The 25,157-nt window shown below is 40.5% G+C and overlaps 1 protein-coding gene across 2 annotated transcripts in view; it reads right to left on the bottom strand.

Moving 5' to 3' along the window:
* ptprn2 (protein tyrosine phosphatase receptor type N2) overlaps positions 1 to 25,157 on the bottom strand; it is a 171,711-nt gene that overhangs the window by 24,644 nt on the left and 121,910 nt on the right. For both annotated transcript variants that reach the window (XM_030756189.1, XM_030756188.1), the window contains exons 12-13: positions 4,612 to 4,827; positions 1,507 to 1,710 (exon numbers count right to left, since the gene is read on the bottom strand). In XM_030756189.1, coding sequence (XP_030612049.1) covers positions 1,507 to 1,710; positions 4,612 to 4,827 — 420 coding nt within the window. The remainder of the gene's footprint in view (positions 1 to 1,506; positions 1,711 to 4,611; positions 4,828 to 25,157) is intronic.

Raw genomic sequence — 25,157 nt, 5'->3', positions numbered from 1 at the left:
GTGGAGCTAAAATGCGAATGAGGATAAAGTGTATGGATCTTAACTGGCTTGCAGCAAAGAGGAATAAATGCATAGCCTGAAAAGCAGCGGATGGCCAGGGAAAGGAAAACAAAGAACTAATTAACTGAAGTGACTGTATAACTGTATAAAAGCTTATATTTCAGCCATTTTTGACTTTCTTTTTAATTATTAGCTCACCCATAAATAGGTGGAGGGAAGTTGTTTTCAGTCACATTTGGTCTGTTGGTCTGTTAGCAGGATAACTGGGAAAATTAGCAACAGATTTCAATGAAATTTTCTGGAGTTGTTGGGGGCGGTACAAGGAATAATTAAATAAATTTCGGTGGTGATCCGGCTCACAATCTGGATCCAGGAATTTTTGAAACAATTCTTTACCATTGTGAGATATGTAAACTATTTACATATTTGTGTCTAAACCTAAGTCAGAAACCTCTAAAGGGTGCATCATAACCATAAGTTCTGTTACATAGCAAAGTTTGTTAATGATTGAAGGAGAATTCTGAATCTAATGATCCAGAATGCTGAAAATGATAAGGTCCAAAAAAATTATTCACTTCTATACAGTAAGAAATACAGCCAGTGACATGTAACTAACACCAAAATATAGCTGAACCGGATGGAGTATGACAAAACTGGGTGGTGTCTATTGTAGTGTAGCATCGGCACATAGAAAATTTGGGATGGGCGAGGTATGCACTCTACTGAGTGTCCTTCTAGTTTTACTTCTTTAATTTACTTATTCATTAGAAATATCCAAAGCCCTTTTCCCCATCACTTTGAGGTATTTTCCCATTTCATTACTTGTTTCTTGTTTCTGAAGTGGGGCATGTCCAGAAAAACTTGAGAACTGCTGCCTAAACCATCGCTCTCAGCTAACAATTGTCACCCCTCAAGTTCTCTTGCTAGTTTGCACAACAGATCTGACTACAGTTATTTCATTAGACAGACATCACTGAATGATCACTCCAATCTCAGTAAAGATATCCTGTGTGCACCGCTGGAGCACGCATCGGTGGATGTCAGTTTGGACCTCAGAAACTTTGATAGTTGAGTGTCACCTCATCACTGGCTTCCCATCCGGTTCTTGGTTTATGGATATTTCTGGCATTTCTTAAAATCAAATCCTGATTTGTATTTTTTTTTCTGATTAATTTAGTAACGCCACACTCGTCACCCTCTGGGAAGTGCAGTACCACAGGTTGGGAATGTCTGATGCAGACGTGTGACCATCCACGCAAAGCTGACCTTATATAGCTTTGGAATTTCACATATTTGACTAAACCCACTCTGGCAGGTTAAGTGCATATTTATGAGATATGACGGGATGTTGTGTTTGTTCAGTTGAAACAGTCAGCTCCCTGAGGGCCAGACAGCAAGTCACATCTCAAACAACCTTCATTTAATAACTTTTCTCCTCCCTTGACCCTTTTCCCACCTCATAACTCACTACTTAAATTATTTTTGGAGTCAAAGCAAGCTCCTTACCAGTATCATGTGACCAGTGGAAATGTCCATGTTGGATGGGACTGGCTCTTCACACCAGGAGGAGGTGCTGCTGCGGGTCGATGGACTGGCTGCGGGGCCATCGCTGAACTGAGATGACACGCTGTTGAGCCTAGAGTGGCGCAAGGTCTCCGGCCGCTCAACGCGCTCCGACGTTCGGATCGCCATACGCTGACGACACAACTCCTGGGGATTACAGGAGATGATGATGGTGAAGAACTGGATAATCAAGAGTGCAGTTCTTCCTCTTACAACAGTCTTTATGCAAGCTCTTATGCATTTATCTTCTTTTCATGCATGTAGCACTAGCTTTATGTGCTTATCCTTGCTGTGAGGGGCTGGTTTCTGTAAACGCACCTTGTGAAATCCTGTATCTCGGCTGACTTGATCTGTCCTCACTTAACTGTAGATTAATGGCTTATCCTCGTGGATTATGGAGCTTATACTAATTATGTCAAAAATACATGGTTGAGGAACCCTTACAGAATAAATTCAGTATGTCACACCTTGCTCCCACACAACAACTGCATTCAGTGTTAAAGAATGGATCTTTCACATACAAATCACCCCACATCCACACTGTAAAATCAAACCCTACACAGCAAAAAACTACATTACTTAAAAAGAAGAATATTTTTTTTGCAATGATTCTTTTGCAGAGAAGCAAGAGAGATCCAAAATGCACTGCCACGACAGCCAACAATAAATGATTAAATAATTTCCTAATTTTACTGATTTCTCACTTTTCCTGAGACTTAAGAACCACCTTCTACAAAGACTACAGTTCATCTAATGATCCAATGTTTCACCCATCATGCCTCAGTGCAAAGTCAGGATTAATCCTCCAAGGTCTAATTGCCGCCCCCCCCCCCCCCCCCAAAAAAAAAAAAAAACTAACCATACTGCCCTTATGTTTTAGAGAGATGTAAAATGTATTTTTTTTTGGGGGGGGGGGGGGGGGGCAGTTTTTAGTGTCAGTTAGTATTATTATTTTTTCCTTGACTGCTAAAAGTTGAGAGAAGATAATAAAAAAAACATATAAAAAAAATTACATATACTGATAGCACAAAGGTTTGGACCATCACTAATGATTACTTAGACCTCGAGGGGTTAAAAACTTGAAGACTGAACATTACCACCTCAGGGTTGTGTGTCTCTACCAACCAGCCACGTTGGAGTTTATATGCCTCTCCAGACTCATATCACATATGTATGGAAGACTTTAGACAGACTTGTTAGACATTTGTGTGAAATTCTGTCACAATCAGCATATTAATTCTTGACTTGCATCCAAAAATTTCTTTCGTGAGGTGACCTTGACCTTTGACATACGACCATCAAACTCTAACAACTTCACCCTCGAGTTCAAGTGCATATTTGTGCCATATATAATAGACCCCCCCAACATCGCATTCAGAGAAATGTGGTGGGGGTGACGTCACAGTAACCTCAACCTTTGGCCACCAAATTCTAACCAGTTTTATCAAATTTGAAGAAATTCCCCGGAGATGTTCCTGAGGTATCGAGTTCACCAGAAAGGGACGGATGAATAAATAGGCAACCAGAAAAGATAACACTTCTGGCCATGCCCATTGCCAGCACTGAAGCATAATAAAAAATATAAAAGAAAGAAAAACTGCTGGATTTATGCAAGTTTACACATTTTGTCTGCTTCCCCACCATAAGGTGTGGCCTCACTGGATATTTCTATGTTAAATTTATAATCTTTAAGCCCCACCATGTTTAAATTTGGGAGGCAAAGCAGTCAGCTCCACAGAATTCATTTCCATACTCAATTAATAACAGTCAGTGAAGGGCAAGCCAGTGAAAATGCCTCGTGAAAGCACATGCTATCTCATGATGAATCATAGTGATATTTCCCTCTGGAGCACAGGCCTCTCTAAGCCCTGGTCTTGGATCAGCTTTTCTGCCATCAGACTTTAATGATTAGAGGCATGAAGCAGGGCCCTGGGCCTTGGCCCCAGGGCACAGTCCAGGTCCACCTCATAATTCATCCTACTTCCCAACATCTCTGCAAAGCGCTCTGCTGTACCAGAGCTGAGAAATGGTCCCATACGAAGGCAGTAGGATATAGTTAGTGCCAGAGGAGAGAGACACACGGAGCCCAGAGAGAAGAACAGGTCGTGAGATTACAGTCTCCCTGTTACCCCCTTCATTCAGACAACTAATCAGAATGAAAACAGGCCAAGAGCAAACAAAATCTACAGTCTGTGCTGCCATTTTACAATAACACCCTCCCACTGCAGACAGCTCTCCCTGAACAACTCTCTATGTCAAGTATGGAGTACACACCTACAAGACAGCAGAGCAGCTAGCAGAGAAAGAACAGGTACCAGATATGACCTTAAATTTGCACTGTAGCCCAACATGATAACAGTTAATCTATGATAATCAAAGAGTGTGATAAGCAACGGAACTTTGGAGAATATTTTTGCATTTCTGCGTAGTTTGCTTATTTTTGATTTGATATCTTTTCACGGTCATCACTATAACACCTCAGCCATTTGAGATCAGCCTCGTGAAAATGTGATTAAATATTGAAAATGTTAACGTGACATGCAGATAAATGTGTTCTGAGTGCCACACTGGGCACAGCTGAGCCCCAACTCTGAAAATCAATACAGCCCAGGCTGCCTGTTGCCCTGGAGGAACTGAGGGAATAGGTCACAGTGGCGATCTGCTCCCTGTCTCATACACAGCCACACACAATTCACATGAAAGGGTAAGCATATCTATTGGAACATGCTACAGGCTGAAAACAGAGGAAGTTAAAGCTTAAAAATGATGTAAATGCACATGAAAAAAAGTTTTAATGTTAAACTACTGCTCTGCACAATAAATAACATTTAATACTACAAATAAATAAATAAAACCACGATCATCACTGTATCCAAAAAATCACTCTGAAAAGCAGGTGGAATAAAGTCACTCAAACATGAGCAAACAAACTCTCACAAACCAATTGGATAATCAGCTGTATCTGAACAGAGTGTGCTTTCCTCCAATGGCAGAGCACAGGATAATTGTCCCGGCCTCTTATTGGCTCATATCGATGGCTGGTCTTACCTGATAGGTTGCAGTTGCATCAGTGCTGGTATCAGTCCCCAAACTGGCTAGCTTCTCCTTCATGTGTAGGTGTGAGCGCTGGCGCACGCAGAAGAAAGTGGCCGACACCGCCACGGCCACCAGGATGAAGAGCATGCAGAGGACGGAGAGCAGGAGGAACTGGCCCGACTCCACCGTGGTCTCCTTCACCACGGGGATCTGGGTCAGGCTGCCCCTCTGGAGGACACACACAAACAGAGAGAGAACACACTGTCAAGAGCGGTAAATGATGCCAGTCTGTCTTTTTTTTTTTTACCCAGACTGATGCAGTCGTTTTTGATTTACAGCAACCTCCATATCAAGTCTGCAGTGCATCAATTTTCACCTGAAGGCTTGTGTTGACTTTCCAGTGGGGAAAAAAAAAAAAGTGGATGCAGAAGTGATGCAAGTGCCTTGTCACCTACCTCCACTTCCTCTCCCACTCTTTCCTTCCACCCACCGCCACTGTCTGACTGGCCACACTCATTAGGCAGCTCTAACACTGGCTTTATAATATGCATTCAGGCTCAGTCAACCCCTATTACCAGCCCCTGTCCAGTACTGTCTCCACACTGTGCCCCACTATAGATATTTACAACCCCATTTAGTGCTGGCATAGCCCGGGCTGGCACTGTGCAGCTACAGGAGGCTGGGATACTAAAAGCTGGTGCTTAATTAGCTCCTCTGGTCCTGAGTTTGGCTGGATTAGGCCCTGGCCCAAGATGCACAGCTACTGGCTACCAGGACTGGGGAGACACAGGCGGCCCAGACTGGACTCTCACACACACACACCGCCACCAGTTGAGTAAAAAAAGCTGCTCAAACATTCACAGCCATGCTGCATGTTAATTTAGACAGTAGTCACTATAGCAGACCAGCTTTAATGTGGTTTAATATCGTCTAAGAGATTTTTTATCAGTGTAGTTTAAAGAATTGGCCTCTGTGTTGATAATTGGTCCACTTGTGGCCATTTACTGTAATGATAAATTCCCTGTAGGCCACACTGATACATATTTTGAGAGCATAACAGTTATAATTAGGAGCAATAATGTGGACGGATAATTAAAGATACCTAGAATGTAGCTACTAATAAGACTGCCTGTGCTGATTGCATAGGCATTCTGTCAATTTGTTTTTGCTTTGAGCTCTGAAAAACAGAGGGGTGCAATTTGCCCCAGCACAATTTGCTTCACATAAATCATCCTTACTGTCCTCTGCGATTGACGTAAAAACATGGCGTTTCTGTAAAAGCCAGCTCTCTGCAGATTTTGATCTAATTTTACCAGCTGCACACATGCCAATAGCTATGCATCTGCAAAAGGGCAATATCAATAACACTGCACGAATACATCAGCAGGCTCCTAATTGTCTGCATGCAATACTGAAAGATTGATGGGTGGAATGAATCAAATCCACACCAAAAAAAAAAAAAAAAAAAGCCAGCAGAGCTCTGACATTTAGCCTGAGGGGTCTAATGGGCCGGTTGAAGGATGACTACATCTTGTTATACCATTTTCAAAACAAGACACTTCACCTCACACCAGTAACAATGCGGTTTGACCTTGTGGCTCGTAATTGCCAATGTTTTAGCTGTTGTGCCGATGCCCGGGTCTTTCCGATTACTGTGTTGGGCCTGACGACAGTTGCTGTTGATTGCAATTGCAGTGGCTCGAGCATGTAGCTTCAATCAAGCATTAAGAGGCTGGACAACAACTGAGAGGTTTGAAGAGACTCATATTCGTTTATAGGGAGGAAAAATGGCCTCCATTTCGTTTTTAGTGATTCAAATAAACACACAGACAGCAGCAATGTTTAGAAATGAAAACAATTTTCATTTGCTGGAGTACTCATTTTATCACACACATTCTAATATAATCTAATATAATCACACAGTCACACACACACACACACACATACATACATATATATAAAAACTCTCTCCACTTTGCATTCACCATATGTGGCACCATAGATGCAGCATGTTGCACTAGTTTAAGACTCTGAAACCAAAGCGCCTACTGCCTCAACCAGTTTCCAGCAGTAACACTCCCAAGATTACGATCCTATCTTTTATTTTGAAAAAACAAAATAAACGTTTACTATAAAGTTAATCACGGATGTGGCCCTTCATAATACAAGTCTATTCTTGAAAATTATTACTATTTATTTGAAAAAAAAAGAATAAAAATCACGTGGGAGCCAACAGACTTGAAATGCAACGTGATCTTAAATGTGTGTTTGATGGTGACAATCGAGTTGGAAGGAAACTATAAAAGAGACAGAAAAGAGAAAAAAAAGAGGAGGAAAAGGGAGGAGATGTGACGCGAAGAATTTCCTTTTCAGTTTTGTCCCTAACTTTTTTTTCTCCCAATTTTTATTTATTTCATTTTGTATTAATTTATTTTTACCACGATTGGAGTCTTGTTAAACTATAACTTGCTTCCAGAATTCCCTCATAACTACAGGAATCATTTTAACTGAAATAAATCTGGCTGTTTAAATATCACTGAATTTAAAAAAAAAAAAAAACGGCAATATTTTTTAAAATCATAATCAATTGCATTTACATTTTTTCTTTATTTTACATAGATTTAGTAAAAAGTATAAGATCACAGAATAAAGCATCAGCTTTTTTTTTTTTTTAAATCTCTTGAAATTTTTTGCTTAAAACTCACACACACACAAAAATCATTTTCACTCTATTCCTATCTCTAGTTATAACTCTCTGCCTCTAACAGGCTTTCTCCCTCTGCTCCTCTCTTCTGTTCACATTGCCCCTGTCTGGTGTGGTGAATTAGCCAATCTGAGAGGAGACAAGGGGCAGATGGATTTCGGTGCTCTGGATTATTCACATAATAAGAGGGAAGGTCAGGCAGAGAGGTGCTGTCGGGGCGATGGCTATCCATTCACTTACGCCACAATACCTTAAAGAAGTACAAGAGGAAAATCCTTCCAAACACACAAGTGCCAAACCTTAAACCAAAGTCTTTTTTTTTTAAGGTGTAGCTACTATTGCAGATTTGAATGGTATGAAATCAGCTCCATGTAAGCAGTATTCATGTGAGAACCTGTGATTAACCCAAAGAAAAAATAAAAAAGGAAAGATCACACAGTTCAGCTCAAACGAAGTGTCTTCTAATGCTGTTCAAATTCTGCAAATACAAAAATAATTTTGACTTGTTTTCAAGACATATATATATATATATATATATATATATATATATATATATATATATTAGTTTTATATAAGTACCTCTGAAACTCCAACATAAAAATTTTCTATTCAGTCAGTCCGACACTACACTCATATGATAATAAATCTAGGATTTAAAAAGACATTTATGTCACAAAACACATGATTAAAATGGAATCACTCATGCAGTCACAGACCGGATTTACCAGCTTCACTTCTCAGGGTTTAAGAGTTGGAGCTGCCGGCACCAAAGAAGATGAACCTGCTCAGAAACTTTGTCCCCTGCAGCCAGATGTGCTCCCAGCAAAGCAGCAGGCACAATACACCGTGTCCTAGGATTTTAAATTTTTTTTTTTTTTTCGGTGAGGTTAGATTTATTTTTACTGCACTGTAAGGCAAATTCTTTCGACACTCGATCACATTCATGCCATCAGCTTTTGGTGATTCGGTTTCCAGCACACTATCGCGCAGAAGGAGCGAAATTAAATGTGACCAGAATGGGAAACAGAGCTCCTAAATTATTCTGCAACTCGATGAAAATCATTTTGATTCACATTGGAGACAAAAAAAAACGAGGTTTCACCGTGATTGTTCACAAGTTTTTCAAGGCCGATCATCCAGGAAGCCTTTTTTAAACCATTAAAACTTGCACACTGATTACAGCACAAAACAGACACGCGTTTCAAGCCAGGAGATAATTACCCAAATCCATGTCGCGGGGCAGAGCGCACATTTCGCAGCAAACGGAAGATGCTGTGTCTTGTATTCCTGAGAGCATGGATAACCACTGACGCTCGCCGCAGCTCCAAGAAGCGTTTGCGCGTCCCGGCCGCCCACTCAGTCCGCTTCTCCAAAAGTTCCCCTGCGAAGGTCCCATGCGTCCCCTCCAGCGCCAACAAAAGACCGCGGTTTCAACACGTAGATGAAGAAAAAAAAAAAAAAAAAGGAGGGGGGCGGCGGAGGGGAGAGTCGGAGAGAATAAGAAAAGGGAGAAGAATGTGGGATATGCCCGCCTGATTTTCCGAGCCTCGGAAGAATGTGCAGAAGCCCCACTAGTGCGTCCTTTCAGCGCCTCTGTGCCAATGAAAAGAGATGGGGAGGTGGTGGGGTTGGGTTTTTTTTTGCGATCATTTAGTTAAGGCTGAGCCCCTCCTTATATTCAGCCGCTCAGGAGTCCCCGTCCATTGCACATGTCATATCCACTGGTTGCTATAGCGATGCCTCCACATGTTGTCGACAGTGAATGTTCAAGGAGCGATGCCTGGCTAATAGGCTTGCGGGCCGAGGGGCGATATGAATGGACATAGGGCTAGTCACTCATTTGTTGAGCTACTAGGGGTCTCTGTGTTTGGTGTGTGAATTGCTGTTTTCTCAGGCTCTCCTTTTCCTCTGCTCCCTCTCCCAGGGATTCAGTTATGTGAGCAGAATAAGGGAGATGGGGCAGTCTATTCTTCAAAATGGGCTTTTGCATTTAAAGCTGAAGAGAGCGCTATTATTGAAGGCTACCACACAGTACAGGAGTTGTAAACTATATGAATGTTGCACTGGAGATTGGGTGCATTCTAAAAAAAATTGCTCAACCCAAAGTAAAATGTACATAATTTGGCTAAGACTTTTCTCCGCTCCCATCCCAGTGTTGCCAAAATTAAGTGAAAAGGAGGTGGAAATTGCAAGTTTAGCAGGTTTTAAAGCTAAAACTCAATAAAATGCTATCCTAATTAGCAATCAGTCTGAAAAAAAAGATCCAATAGAGAGCAACAGCTGCACTTAGCAGGGAGAGAGAGAGAGAGAAAGAGAGAGAGAGAGGGAGAGAGAAAGGGGGATTATGGAGCGCACAAGCAGAGAAAAGGAGAAAGCAAAAGAAAAGGGGCGGTGAAGAGAGGAGAACGGGGGTCCTGTCAAATGCAGATGACGAGTCGTGGGGAGGGGGGGCTGTGTGACGGGGCGCTCTCCAGTTTATTTTTTCCATTCAGAGAGCACCCCCTCCTCTTCTCTATTGTCCCTCAGTGTGACAGCTGGAGTTGGCAATGTGAAGGGGAGAACAAAAACGAGCTTGCTGTCCAGCCTGGGTCCGTGGCCACATCGGACGCCACCCCGCTTTTTCCAAAAAAAAAAAAAAAAAAAAAAGAAGCAGGGCCAACCAGACGGCCCCACGGGGATGAAACCCGAAGCAGAACACACTCCGATTGACTCAACGATTTCATAGCATCCCGAAAACTCTTAAACGCATAATTGTACCAAGCAGAATTCGCTGCAGAACTAAAACTGCGAGTGTATTTTGCTTTCCCTTTCTCGTAGCCACAAAATGCGTGGCACTTCACACATCATGCTTCCTGCACACTTGCATCTGCAAATATCAGAAATTATTCAGAATTCAGACTCTGTTTTCTCTCCGCCTGCCAGAGGGCACACAAATGCTCTGGCCAGCGAGGCAAATTTTTCTATTTTGCAGTATTCTGATTCAGTTTGAGCACATGAACTCATTCTTTCTGCAGTGGCCTGTTGTTGCAGCAGTGCACAACAGATGCAGAAGTAATGCATGGTGGGAGACTTTTATCACGACTGCCGGTGTGTGGGGTTTATTACCGGTGAGAAACGAATAGTGGCCCCTGAACTTAATCCCCAGAAAATCAGTCCCTACATTAAGTCGACGATCATATCTGTCTTGTTCTCTGGCGGACTGGAAGAGAGACCTGTTCGTGCTTTTTCATACAAGACACGCTGGTCACACACCTGTCAGCCCTATCTAAATCCACAGTCATCCAAATAAGAGTATTCCCCTGACACTCCGTGGATGGAGAAGCCCATCCCTTTACCTTTTCTTTGAAGGAAAGCCTGACATTGGCACATGTTGTTTTCCTTTACTTGAACTCTACGTAAATGGACACATTTTCACACATTCCTTCTACTACCTGCTGCACAGTGCAATTTCACAACTCATGTCACATCCCCCTGGTGAGACTAACGCTAATGGTTATCACACCAGGGAGGTCTGACGTGCATTGATTCATTCTCACAAAAAAACCCTACAAGCAGTCAGCAACGCACTGAAGTCACTCTTGTGGTCACTGGTGATATTCGTAGATGCTGTCTTGCCTGCGTGTTCCTGCTGTAAGTACTTCCTCGGGGTAACACATGTTCCAACAGCCGCTGTGAGTCCTGCAAGGCTTATCTGTCCTCCTCTCCTCTCGCTGCTAGGCTGTTTGCCTCTGTGACACATTTCACATTTCTAATAAGAAAGACGGAAAAGCGACGAGTGTGTTTAAACAGTGGCAGACAGAGGTATGCTGCGCTTCACCATGTCACTGGGAAAGAGGGGGATGAGAAATGTTAAACAAATGTCAGGATCAAGTGCACTACCTGTGATGGCAGAGCAGAGACATCCACTGATGCCTCTGTGTAAGTTCAGAAAAGGGATGAAGAGACAATAACTTGCTCAGATATTAGCTTTGTACCTACAGGCTGCAGACATCAGGGTATATTTACATGTCTGCCGCAAATGCACAGGTGTTAGTGGATCTTTCTTGCAAAATATACTTCCACAGTCCATCTGTGTGTACCTGCATGTGTGTTAGCTGCAGACTTTCACCTGGACACATCGAAGTCAGAGCTTCTAATACTTGTATTTTAGCAAACAGAATAGAAAACCAGCTTGCAGAGGACAGGGAGGTAGCACACTGGTGGTGGCGCACACATATACCAATCACACTATAATGCTATCAGTGAGAGCCTAATGTCATTTACAGTGCTGCACAAGAAACCAACAGCTGCAATGTGTACCTGCAGACTTAACTAATGCGCGATATCGCCACACCAAAAATAGTTGGGGGTTTCTGCTAGGCTCTTTGAAACAGAGTGCAATAAATTATTCATAATAATATGTGAGAGAAGTGATTTCTGCTGCTCAATTTGGGAAGGTGTTGGAGATTAGCTTCAAACTGTAGCGCAGAGAGAAATGTATGCAGAACAAAATACATTTGGGTTTTGTCTTCTTTTTTTTCTCCCAGATCCACCAGCTGTTATTGTTATTGCCAAAGTGATATTACACGATGCGTGTGAGAAGGAACTCTCAAGCCTCATCTGGGTTTTTACTCTGCTCTTTTTAAATGTTTGATTTACATGCTTATCCTATACTATTTATCACGAAACAAAGCTCTCATAAAGGCAGGAGCAGAGATGTGAAGACAAAAGTTTGGTATGAAAGTCTGTCTGCTTGTATTCACGGTACACCAGTGTCATTCCGCTATATTGTTAGTTGCTACACTGCACTTTGATTTTGCCCCCCAGACATAAAATCATACGTATACAGAGACAGACTATAAAAGGTGACACTTTGCTCTCGTCTAAACCTCCTTTAAAACATCACTTAAGGTGCAGAAAGTTGACAGCGAGGTGAATGTCTTTAAATGCATTGTGTCTGGGTGTGTGTGTGTCTGTATGTGTGTGTGTGTGTGTGTGTGTGTGTGTGTGTGTGAGCGAGAGATGGAGAGAGACACCATGTTTTCCAATGGAAGATGTTCAAAGACACAAAAAGGTCCCATTTCTGGGTTTTACTTGAAACATTTGAATTGCTGTGTCTCATGCTCATCACTTGCTCAGAGAGGAACCATTCAAAGCCTGTGTGTGTGTCAGCCATGTCATTCTGGTGTTTTCCCCAGATGAGCTTGTTCAAATAGGCCTCTTTCTTATGTGAATCCCGGCCCAGGCTTTACCCATGCCAAGTAGTTCAAAGCAGTAAACATCAAGGTAAATGCTACGCCTGTCATCCTGACTATATTCAAAGCACAGAGGCAAACCCACACACGTGCACATCAGCGTGCATTTCAAAATGAAATAGTGTTGTGGCATCATAGCCTGGAGTATGAAATCACAGCACATGTGTAAAATTATTGAAAATCTTGTAATCGATTACAGTGGAGTGATACATATTTTGTCTTGATTTAAATGGTTTATAAATATTGATCATGTACACATACAGTAGTATAAAGATTTCAATCACTACAGCTGAGGGAGCATTAAAAAATGCTGTAGATGTTTTAGTTAAAATAATATTCGGTGTGGCCAGAACCATTTCCCATAAATACACTTGCACCCAGTTTTTTAAGATTTGTGGCAGGTAGATTACTCCAAACATCCTTGGACAACTTGCCTCTGTGTCTCCCACGTCTTCTACTGATCCCAGACTGACTCTAGGCTGCTGAGATCAGAGCTCTGTGTGGGTCATATGAATGTTGCAAGACTCCTTGTTCTTCTTGCAGCTGAAGATGTTTTTTTGTGGCTCACACTATGTCTTCGTTCAGATACTTCCCTTAGTAAACATCCATGTGCACTCTTGTCTCCAATCAAGAATGGAGAGTTGTGCATTTTTTTTTTCTAACCCGCACATCTAATACAAAATATGGTTACACTGAAGGAGACAAAGAAAATGGAACAATGTCACATCAATGTAACATCAATGCCTGATTAAAAAACTTTATAGCTCGTACTGGCATTGCCATCAGTGCTGGCAACATATCTTCCTCCTACTGCCTGAAAATTTCTTGGTGGTCTCAGTGCTTCAGCTCCATAGCCAAGTCCCTCTATGCTCTCCTGTTTTCTCTTCTCTGGCCCCTGTCTGTTACCCCTCCTGCCGATCGCAGTGGATGGCTGAGCAAAAGGCAAGTCAGAATTGTGGACTAATCAAGATCTGATGGCACTAAGTGTTTATCATACAATTCAGATGGCAGATTACCCAAAATTGTCAGTAATCTTTGAGAAAATTGTCATTGATTTTAGAAAATGGTAAACAGAAGCAGCTTCTCTTTTCAAGCCTGCAACTATTGATTTTTCTGCTGCAAGGACAGCTGTTAATATCAGAGTTTAATAGCTGTAGGAAGCAAATTAAAGTTACTACATTTCAATTATTGTTTCACTAACATTACTCTTTACAGTGTTCATATGAAAATAAAAACTCTAAAAAAGGAGTGATAAATATGTACTTGATGACTATAGACAGAAATGTGCAAATGTTTGAAGTCACTCCTTTCTTTATTTTTGCTACCAAGGAGCCAGATTTGTCATTTTTAAAACAGTCTTGAGCGATAGTGCTCCAGGATTTCTAAAGGTCTATTAAAGTTTTTCTTTGGACATTGGCTGCTTTTTCACTCATTTTCATTCCAGTCCTTGTACCTGACCATTTTTAGAGGAATGATGTTTTTTGTTTTGTTTGTTAAGCCACTTAAAACTGACCTATAATCATTCATGCATAAAATAGGCACCTAACTGAAGGGATGAACCACTGTTGTGCCTACACATAACAAACGACTTAGCAAAGAGCCAATTTTAAATTGTATCTTTAGGCATTTTGTTACTAGCAGCCTGTCACAAAACATCATTTGTACCTAAAGATAACACAGTTTGATGGGCATGAAACAGTATTTTTGCACCAACAAGGTGATCCCAAAGAACTATGAGCTGAAAACTGGTCTGTGCAGTGTGTCCTTAAAACATTTGAGTAAACTGGATAAATGAAGGACAAAAGACAGGCCTAAAGTCTACAGCAGATGGACACTATCTGAAAGTCATGTCTTTAAGAAATAGGGAAAAAAAAAAACATCTTAGACCTGACACAGGACCTGAGAGATAGAACTGGTCTTTCAGTTGATCTGTCTGCTGTTCACTGAAGCCTCATCAGAAATGGTCACAGTAGAAGGGTGGCTAAAGAAGGGAAACTGAGAAAAAAGACTGAAGTATGTCAAATTACACAAGAGCTGGACTGAAAATTAGTGGTCACAGGTTTTATGGAGGGATGAATCCAAAGAGTGTCTACAGCCATCTGTAAAACATGGTGGAGGCTGTGTGCTTTTTTTTTTTTTTTTCAGCATGGCAATGATCCCAAACACACTGCCAATGCAGTAAAAGCATACCTGGATAGAAAAACACACAATGGGACACCATCAGTCATGGACTGGCCTCCCCAGAGCCTGGGCCTCATCTTGGCAGAGGACAGAAGAAAATGCAGCCAACATCCAAAGAAGAGCTTTGAATGTCCTTCAAGAAGCCTGGACAACTATTCCTGAAGACTACTTAAAGGAATTACAAAAGAGCTTCTTAAGAGAATTGAGGCTGTGTTGAAGAATAAAGGTGGTCACACCAAATATTGACTTTCAATCTTAATAGAATTGTACAAACTCTGTTTTTGCCATTTCCTTTGCATATGTCAATAAATCGCTGCACCTATTTCCCATTTTCCCAGTGAAATGGTAAACGGACCAGTTTTTATATAGTGCTTTTCTACTCTATGTTGAGCACTCAAAGCGCTTTTCACAACATGGCTCATTCACCCATATTCATACAAGAGCTTCTTTCTAAGCATTAAATGCTTTCTATCTAACACTCACAATCCAACAATTGCATCAGAGAGCAACTTGGGGTTCGGTATCTTGCCCAAGGATACTTTAGCATGTAGACTGGAGCAGCCAGGGATCAAACCACCAACCTTCCAATTAGTACGTGACCTCATCTACCTCCTGAGCTACAGCCACCCCAGAAGAGCCGTCACTAAAGAAATGAGGGGTATACTGTATATGGTATTCTTAAAAAAACAGTGCTAAAGCTGCATATCACGGTCAGCATTTTCACCATTTGATGGCATTGAAGTAAATATACAAAAAAAAGAAAATCAAAAATAGAACACAATTAGCCAATAATGATTCATATTTACCAAATGATAATCTATTATTTTATGTAGGTAATGAGCTAGTTTGCCCTAAATGGTCACAATTACAGCTTACAGCAGATAACCACCATTTAATACTTTTGTGAAACTTTTTACCTTGTTTTTGATTTTTTAAAAGGCTCCCTTCCAAACTCTAAAGGTAGAGTATTAATCCAGCCCTTTGTACACCACTTTATCAGAGCTGCCATGTCTAGTTGCTAAGCTATGACTAGCTAAATCTATCTGAATAGTCTCTTAAACTGAAGTGCAGCATTAATTTTAAGCTCTGATCTTCCTTTTAAAAAGCTGGTTTGTTAATTCCAAGCAAGACAAAGCTGTCAAGTGTTTGAGAAAGTCAAGTTGCATTGCTTTTTATTTTTTTTAATTTGGTCAGGGTGCAGCCTTAATTCCCAACTGGTTGTAGCTGACAATAATGATCCTTTCTCCCTGCAGCTGTGATGACAATAGCAATATGCCTGACAAGGATGATTGTGTTTGCTAAAATGCCAGCCAAAATTAATTAAACAAGGTCACCAAATGGTAAAACTTACTAAAGTCTGCTCAGTATCAGTAAAGATGTTTGCACTGTGGCCCAAGACAGAGTAAATTATGCTCAGATTTTGCATTAATCACAATGACAAGAATTATTTTCAAGATGTAATGAGCTTCTGATGGGTGGGGGTGGGTATTATTATTACTGTAGGTGAAAAGTCATTAGACACCAAATAAAACAGCCAAGCCTAGAGTATGATCTGAGTTTGCTAAAACAGAAGCCAATCATGAAAAGTAATTGAAGGTAATACTTAATTCTATTGTAGGAAAAGATAAAAGAAGAGCCACCACTAAAAATCATCTGCAGTCAAAAACAGTGAGGAAAAAAACACTGTGGTTTTAATAGTTTTGTTTGAATAGAATCCACACTACTTTTAGACTATTGTGTTTTCAGCAGGCTTATTTTTTTTTTTTAATCTTGGAGGGAGATAAAACTGCAATTAATTTTGAAAGGGGCGAAAACAGTGAGACAATACATCAAGTCACACATGAGTGGTGGCAGGCAGGGATATGTGGGCTGCAACGGAATAACAGAGGTAGTCAAAGGTAGCATTCATAATTGAAACCCCTGTCACAAGAGACTTAGTGGGCTGGGAGCCTCTGATACTGAGTCTGACAGTAAAGGGACAAAGGGAAGTGTTCAGAGGAGAGCACAGAGCGACTTCATAGGTTCAACAGGATGGGTTTTCATCACACCTGAGTCCACATACCATCTGAAAGCCCCTGAAACACTTTACTGCTCTATAGCTGCTTGACTATTGCGTAGACTGGTGCTCAGTTTGATTGTCCAGAGTTAAAATTGACCCACAATCTAAGAATAAGGTGAATTGTGCTTTTCAGTAAATTGCTCTTAAGCTGAAACAAATATAGCAGCCTATACTATGGCACCTGAGCAACTAAACTTACTTTTCAGTAAGTTTCTTTACAGTTTCTTCTCTGTAAAGTAGCACTATGGTGACGTTTGCAGAATGATGCAATTTAAAAAGGAAGTTCACATTTGAGGCATGAGGGATAAATCTAATGCTGGATTTTCACAAAGGAAAACGGGTTCAAGTCCTGTGTGGGGCAGTTGTTCGGTTACGCTTGGGCCAGAAATCTCGAACCTGTGGCTCTTTTATCCATCTCCAGGCTCCAGCAGGACTTTGAGAAAAAAACTGATGAAATGAACTATAGATTTTTAAATTGTTAACTATCATTGCAAAAAGTAATTCTTTAGATGTCAAACCTGTACACAGAATTAAATTTAAATTTTTTTTTTTTTTTTTTTTTTACATTTCACTAGTGAATGTATACCGTAGCCTCGACTGTCACCTGTCTCATCCTCTAAATTTGCAAATCTCAGTAGAAGAAGTTAGCATGTGTAATCATATGTGTGTGTTATGTCCGATGTTGGCCACATGACATGATGAGACAGGGAATGGTACTGGATCTCTGGTTCTTTTAGTGTTAACCAATACACGTCTCTCCTGAAAAAAAAGAGCAGAATGCATGCCATTATCAAAGTACGGTAAAGTTTTCTTTTACTCCTTTCTAGTGCCCGGGCTAACTTAGCATACCAGCGTTAGCCTTCTTTCTCGAGACTCGTCAAACATTTCAATTAGCAAACTAAAACCTCTAAAGGACTCACATAGAATGCAACACATCAGATATTAAACACAGCCACCACCATGTCTATGACCAGCACAGTTTGGCGACATTTAAATTACAACTAATGGCTTCAAACTACCTTTATTAACAGAGTGCAACTGGATAGCAACCTACCTCTGGCCATGTTGGAAAACACATGCACATACCTACGGTGCGTGTCCACACATACACACTCAAAACACACAGGCAGGAAATTAAGATTTAAAATAAAAGGTTTCATTTAAAAAGGAGGCATTTTTGTGAAATAAAGAAAATAAAGAATTTGACAGTGTGTGGAAGGATTGCTGATACTGTATGCCTATTCTGAAACTAGCCTGTTTCTTTTACTCTTTTTAAAGTTATTAAGCTGCTACTTCTTTAAAAAAATTTCTTATCAAAGAGAGCTACTTTCAATTTGATTCATTTGCACAAACACTCTTGGGATTCAAAGAGGCCTTCATAGCTTTATAGCTACTGTTTCCTAATAGTGTACAAGATACAAAGTAACAGTGTGTTCAACTCCAAATCTTTGAAGATGTACAGGGTGACTGGATTTAAAGAAACATGGAAGGGAGAGAAAGTAGCAGCACTCTCTGATGAATGTTCTTCACTATATTTAATAAAGGGCAAGTTGTATAGCTACTGTTTCCTAATAGACCTAAATACGCTAATAGATGTTTTTTATCTCTCAGCTTCAGGATTGTTCCATTTTGTAGGTAATTAAAAAAAATTAAACAGTTTTCACTATTTTTGTTTGTAGTTCTATAATTTCAAAAATGCAACAAAAACATGGTATTACTTAAAAAAATAGCATAGGCTAGTAACTCCTGGTAGAGGTGGCAGAGCTTAATATGTTAAGATGAGTATATCATAGGGGAGGACAGAGGCAGTCAATAATCGAAATATTTTCTGAATTGCATTTACTCTTTCTTGATGCACAAATTGGTACCTTAAACTATAAGGAACTCTTGATTTGGGTATCCTTATGCTATAGTACATCTTTACTGAATGGTATGGAACTGTGCAAATGACCACACTCTATCCATAGTTAAACAAGTGTTCACACTACGGCAGTGCACTTCAAACGAATCAACTCTGGCATGTTCTCAAATGCTACTGAGCCGCTGCTGAATATGGCATCCCAAGCAAATGCCAGCACACTCAATGAAACCCTGGGCCTGTTTGTTTAATGGCATCCACGCCTGATAGAGCATAGACAGAGCAAACAAAGCAAGAAATAAACCAGAACAAGCATCCCAAAGTGAATAACCAGCCTCGACACTATTGGTCAGTTGAAGTGTAGGGTATATTGGCAGGTGGTGAACGAGATCGGCCACCCACCCGGCCTGTGCACGTTGTGGCCATCAATGCTTTTTTTTAATGGGCACATTTCTGCTGTTTTGCCTGTCTGAAAGCACCAAATTAAAAATTGTTTATAGTATGCAGTCTCCCTAATACAATTAGAGTTTAAATTGGCCCTTTGAGAATGCCTCTCAAGACATTAGTAGACAATTATTCCTCTAGTCTAATCGAATGAAAACAACACACATTTCTGATCATGTTTGATTATGTTTATTGGACAACCAAAGTCTGGTGTCGCCAAAAGCACTGGTGCTGATGGACCTGCAGCATACTGAGGCCGCCTGCCTGAGCATACGCCTCGATGATCAGCTACAACTTGTATAAGTGAAGATATAGATGTAGAACCACAGGAGGCAGTGCGTGATAGGCTAAGGGTCATATCCCTGTAAATGCACACAGCCACAGCCTCATAAATTCTCATCAGTGTCTTCATTAAACATTTTCCCCTGTTATCACCATGACAACGGCGGGCCAGCGTGTGCCCGCAGGGAGAGGCGTGTGTGCCTGTGTAACCCCGAGGGTTACTTTGGGGGTAACTTGGCACAGACGGCAACAGCCCATACCTCTCCTCCAGACTCACTCTTACTATGGGGACTGAGGGGAGATTGTGGAGTGGCAGACAGCCAGGAAGGCTAGAGCTGTTCCACAGCGATCACACTTGACAGGCACTGGCTGTGTCTGGACTGGAGGCAAGCGCTCTGATTTCTCTCTTTAATTACTGCTAATCGGAGGAGCCGCAGCCCATGCTAATGAAGCCACACCAATCAGCTGGGGGAGAGTCATGGGTCTGGCGCTGCAAAACAATCCTCTGCACAGAGAGAGCTGACACTGCCTGCCCAGCACTGCAGCCTCCCTGTGTGTCTCACTGTCTGTCTGTCTCGCAGCTCCAGCAGCTTTATACGAGTAGTCTGCCCTCGAGCCAAACCAAGAAGCACCGCTCGGCAAAAGAAACCTCTGTGAATCCCTAATGAGAGCGCTGCCACAGCTGTAGTACGGTGTCAGCCGCCTGTTTTCAGCTCACGTCTCCCACAGCTTCACACCAAAACCTCTGACAACAATACAAAGTATGGCTGATCAGAAATTCTGGAAGCAGAATTAATTATGATTTACGCCAAGATTTTGATGGTTCTATAACATAATAATACATTGACAGCTCATTATTGTAAAGGCATATAATCAATGTAGCCTATTTGCACCCACAAACATAATTACACTGTATGGCTTTTAGTGGAGCTGTGATGACGTCTTTTTTTCTCTTTCTTCAAAGTGAATAATGTAATGAATAGTGACAGACGTTTGATTGCATCTATTTGTGGACCTGACTTGCAGAGATTCTTCTGCCTTTTGTTGTTTCATACAATAAAATGTAATTCCTTCTATTAGTCCTTTGTGTTGTTTAAGCTGTGAAAAATGACATTCTTATGTATTCTTTCCATAGGAATTTTACAAATTAGCCCCAAGGTGGTAGATATTTACCTATTTTTTATTTTTAAGTTTTTGATTGAACTGCAGGTATCTGTTATGGAAAATTAAACTACTATATAGTAATTAATAATAAATACTCAATTTATGTTTGACATACTATATATTTTTTCAGTTGTGTACCTGTAATTCAGTTATTTTCATGTTGGTCTGTGTGTAAATTGTAAACCAGAGGTATCACACATACGTACAGCCCATGGACTAGAACAAGCCCAAAGGATAGCTTGTAAAAACTATCTACTGCTTTTGCTGGTGTGGTGCTGCTAGCACAAAACAGGGATGACAATGTATGGAAAGTAGAGCTCTACAAGTAGTTTGACTCTAGAGTAGTAAGATAACATTATTAGCTCCAAAACACTTTACAGGTATGTACATTTTGCCTTTGTACAGCACCATGTTGGATTTTGAATCAAACAGTGATTGAAGTGTAGACTTCCTGTTTTAATTCAAGGGGTTTAACAAAAGTATTGCAATAGCTGTTTAGAAGTTATGGCCATTTTTATTTGCAAAATTCTGCAACACTGATCAGATGGTGCTATGATGCAAATGGATAATGACCCAAAGCATACTGCAAACGCAACCCAAGAGTTTCTCAAGGTAAAGAAATGGGATGTATTGTTAAACTTGCAGTTGTTTTTCTTAACACATCTATCTCAAGCTGTTGATCTTCTGTTTTGTAAATGTTTTCACACTGCAATGGGCTGAAATGGTGTTGACCAAAAAAGAAGGCCCTGCTCCAGAAATGGCACCTTCAAGCTCAACTGAAATTTGCAGCTGCCCACATGGACGAGCCAAATACCTTCTGGAGAAAAACTTTATGTCAGACACGACAAAGATTGAGCTATTTAGCCACAATGACATGAGGTATGTTTGGAGTAGTAAAGGTGAAACTTTCAAACCTAAGAACACTGTAGCAGCTGTCAAACATGGTGGTGGTAGCATCATGCTCTGGGGCTGTTTTGCTGCCAGTTATACTAGTACTGCACAAAGTGGATGGAATAATAAAGAAGGACTATCTTCACATTCTTCAGCTTCACCTTAAATCAACTAGACAGTGGAAACTTGGACACAGTTGGGTTATCCAACAGGACGATGATCACAAACACACGTCAAAGCTGGTTTTGGAATGGATAAAGCAGGCTAACATTAAGCTTTTGGAATGGGCTTCCCAAAGCCCCGACCTCAACCCTACTGAAAATGTGTGGACTATACTTAAAAGTCAGGTCTGATTCAGAAAGCCAAACAATTTAAATGAACTCCAAGAAGAGTGGTCAAATATCCAGTAAAGCAAGTTAGTCCTACTATACAGCATGATTAAAAACCTAACCATGTTTCACTTTGTGCATGAACAAATAAGACACGGGTTAGATTTACTGGGACTCCTACAGGACACCTAAAAACTGAAATAACACTGCACTTTTAAAAGCATAAGGAGAGTGTCCAAATATCAAAAGCATCTGGTCGAGGTGCAACTTGCTAAGGGACATTTAAAAAAATATTTCTGGGGATGTACATATGTATATATTTGAGCCTCTATGTATACTTTTGACCCTGTGTGGATTAGAAAAAAATCCAAAATAAATTCGATCTTGTGCACCCAATTCTTGTTTTTTAAAATCATTAAAGATGTATGCTGTGCACTCATTCCAACTTGAAAAAAGGAACAGATCAAAGAAATACGTAAAAGCCCCAAATTATCATGAAATGCATGTCCATGATGAGTGTATCTAAACTTCTGACCATAACTACAAGTCACTGATCTGGCCCAGTTAAGATCAAGTTGGTCTGGCCCAGTTTAATTCTTCTGTTTTCGCCTATTGGATGAAATCTTGGCAGCTGAAAATCCTTTTATTGTACAGTTATCTACCTGTACCCGCTGTGTATTTTCCTCCAACACCTGACAGGATGAGCCTGCTCATAAATGTAAACAGGCATCTTGGCAGCCATGTACACAAGAACATGGCTGCCAGCGAGCCTACTGTGATATGTAAAGCAAAAATCTCATCACAGCAGGACCCTTCTCAAGTTCACAGAACACTCTGAGCATCTGATCTTTGCCACTGCCTTTTACCTTCACATTTCTGCCATGCAATGATTGCATCATAGATTTAGATGAAAGATAACATATATTACTCCAAACACATTAAAGAAAGGCCTGCAGTTTGTGGCCAAAGGGCTTATTTAGACTCAGATATTGAATGCTGGCAGATTAACACTTGTTAATGAAAATTAAATAGCAGGCAGAGCTCAAATAAAAAAAAAAAATGTAAGCAAGTTTCCCTTATAGTCTGAATTTAAATTCTGGACATTGTCATTGTCCCAAGAAAATGATGTCTATGAATTATTTTGAATTTTCAAGGGAAAAAAAAGGATTAAAAAGAATATTCTTAACTCAAAACCAATACAGCTCTCTAAATATTACTTAAAACATAAATATGGATAGTGCATATATGACTTTCAATTCTAAATTCAAAGATTTTTTAATATAAGGGGATCAGATAGCTCCAAACATTGATTATTTATTATTTAAATATTTATTATTATATCTGAACACTGCAAGGTCAATACAACATAGTCTTTTCAAGCAGTGAGCAGAACCAGTAGATGTTGTGAAGCCACTCTGCACCAGACTGGTCTAGTTTCATTTCATGGTTGATCACCACAGATGGAAGATATTCATACATCCTCCCAAGTCAAGGTCATCATATAAAAAGACCATAACAGCTCATCAAGCAATTTAGTTGACCTTGCCATGCAGAAAGCAACTAGCAGTTACAGCAGGATTCACAATTACACTCAATTAAAGTCAATAAAAGATGATATGACAGTTGATTATGTTTAATTTACTGGGAGCAATGTGGCTTTCGTGTTGCGCGCCCATTGAGCAATAATTATTCAACTGCACAGCTATCATAAACTGTGGATTTGCTAAAAAGATGCCACATTAATGCTTCAAGATGAAACTATTCTTAAATATTTTATTTGAATATCTTGGATTTCTTTTAATGTTAATTACAATCCTGGACATTGCAGTTTTTTTTTTTTTTTTAGCAACACTCTACACTCAAGCAACTTTATTCTTCTTCAGTATATTATTGTATTACTTTTTGGACAGCTACATTGTAAGATAGAAAATAAATGTAGTCAAATAATTACTGCAGCCCTAATTTTGCTGTAATGTTAAAAAGATTACCATGGGCTACTGGTTAGCCTGCAGCAAGGGCTTTTCCTGCTGCTGTCAGTGGTAAGGTGCCAGATGCGCTAGGCAAGTAACCGCATGATAAATGGCAGAAGGTGAGAGCTCTGTGGCCGGGACCTAGAGCACCCTGTCTCTGCATCCTGCTGCCAGTCCCTTGGCATGCGGCTTGTCAGGCCAAATGGCAGCCACATTCCCTTTCAATGCTGACATTTAAAACCTCTGCCATGCTATCCAGCTGTGGACACCGCAGGCCCTACCCCCCACTATACCCTCAGCCTCTCCCAGGCACCCAGCTCTCAAGCCTACTGCTGCCGCTCCCAGACACCAGTCGACTAATTTCAGAGCATTTATTTAAACAACTGTGGCATTTTTGAGAATTAAAGGGCCGAACGTACTCGCAGTGGAAGATGCAGATTATTTTTCTTATGTTTTAAAAAGTGCAGAATATTCTCTCGGTTTTTCAGGAGTCCCAGTAACTCTAACCTGTGTCTTGTTTGTCCATGCACAAAGTAAAACATGGTTAGGTTTTTAATCATGCTGTATAGTATGACTAGCTTGGTTTGAGCTACATAATACATATATTTGTAGACCAAATGTGTATAACACATCTTTAATAAGGAAAAATTGTGAGGATGCTAATGCATTGCCTGGGGCATGCACCTTCAGCCTCAGTTAGCATGCTAACATTAGCACCTTTAAAACAAGCCCATCTGACATATTTAAAAGTCTTAGGGAGACATTTTTAAACCCAACGCTGGCTGCAAGAGCAGCCTGAAGAGGAATAAAAGTAATCACAGTAGCAGCCTTTAGAAATAAATTCTGTCTTGCACAAGCACAAGCCCTCTCCTTTAATAAGATCTAGGAGGGTAGTTGAGCTTAATGACCACCATGATGGGAATAAACTGTGGTGAAGCAGCAGGGTGTACAGTGATCATTGCTTCTTAAAATCTTGCCAAGCAGGTCAACCTGCAAGAATGCCAGTTGAAGAGTCATGGAGGTATCCAGCAGCTGATTTATTTATTATTTTTAATCTGTGGCCATCTCAGTGGTCTCAATATACTCCACAACCTTTAAAAGGTACCAACAACAGCTTCAGAGTCCTTCTGGGGAAATGTTAATTAATGGTAGTTCTTAGTGAAGGAGAAGAAACACAGTTCTGTGGTGGTTATATTGTGTTATTTAATTATGTGCCCTATTTCTCAAGTCTGTAGGAAACTATTCAAAACTAGGTAGTAGCAAAAAATAAATGCGACTGTCAGGATAAAATAACTCTTTAGGAGCATGTCGTACTTTGGGCTGATTGAATATGCTCCAGATGCAGTCACCAGATTGAATAATGTTTTTTTTTTGTATAATTTTGTCTTTACTAGGTCATAAAATAAGTAAATATGACCTCAGATGAAGAACAACACATGACA

Source organism: Archocentrus centrarchus, chromosome 20 (assembly GCF_007364275.1).
Source record: "Archocentrus centrarchus isolate MPI-CPG fArcCen1 chromosome 20, fArcCen1, whole genome shotgun sequence".
Classification (NCBI taxonomy): Eukaryota; Metazoa; Chordata; class Actinopteri; order Cichliformes; family Cichlidae; genus Archocentrus; species Archocentrus centrarchus.
The sequence above is the reverse complement of the archived record's forward strand: the minus strand, read 5'-3'. Positions and strand labels throughout refer to the sequence as shown.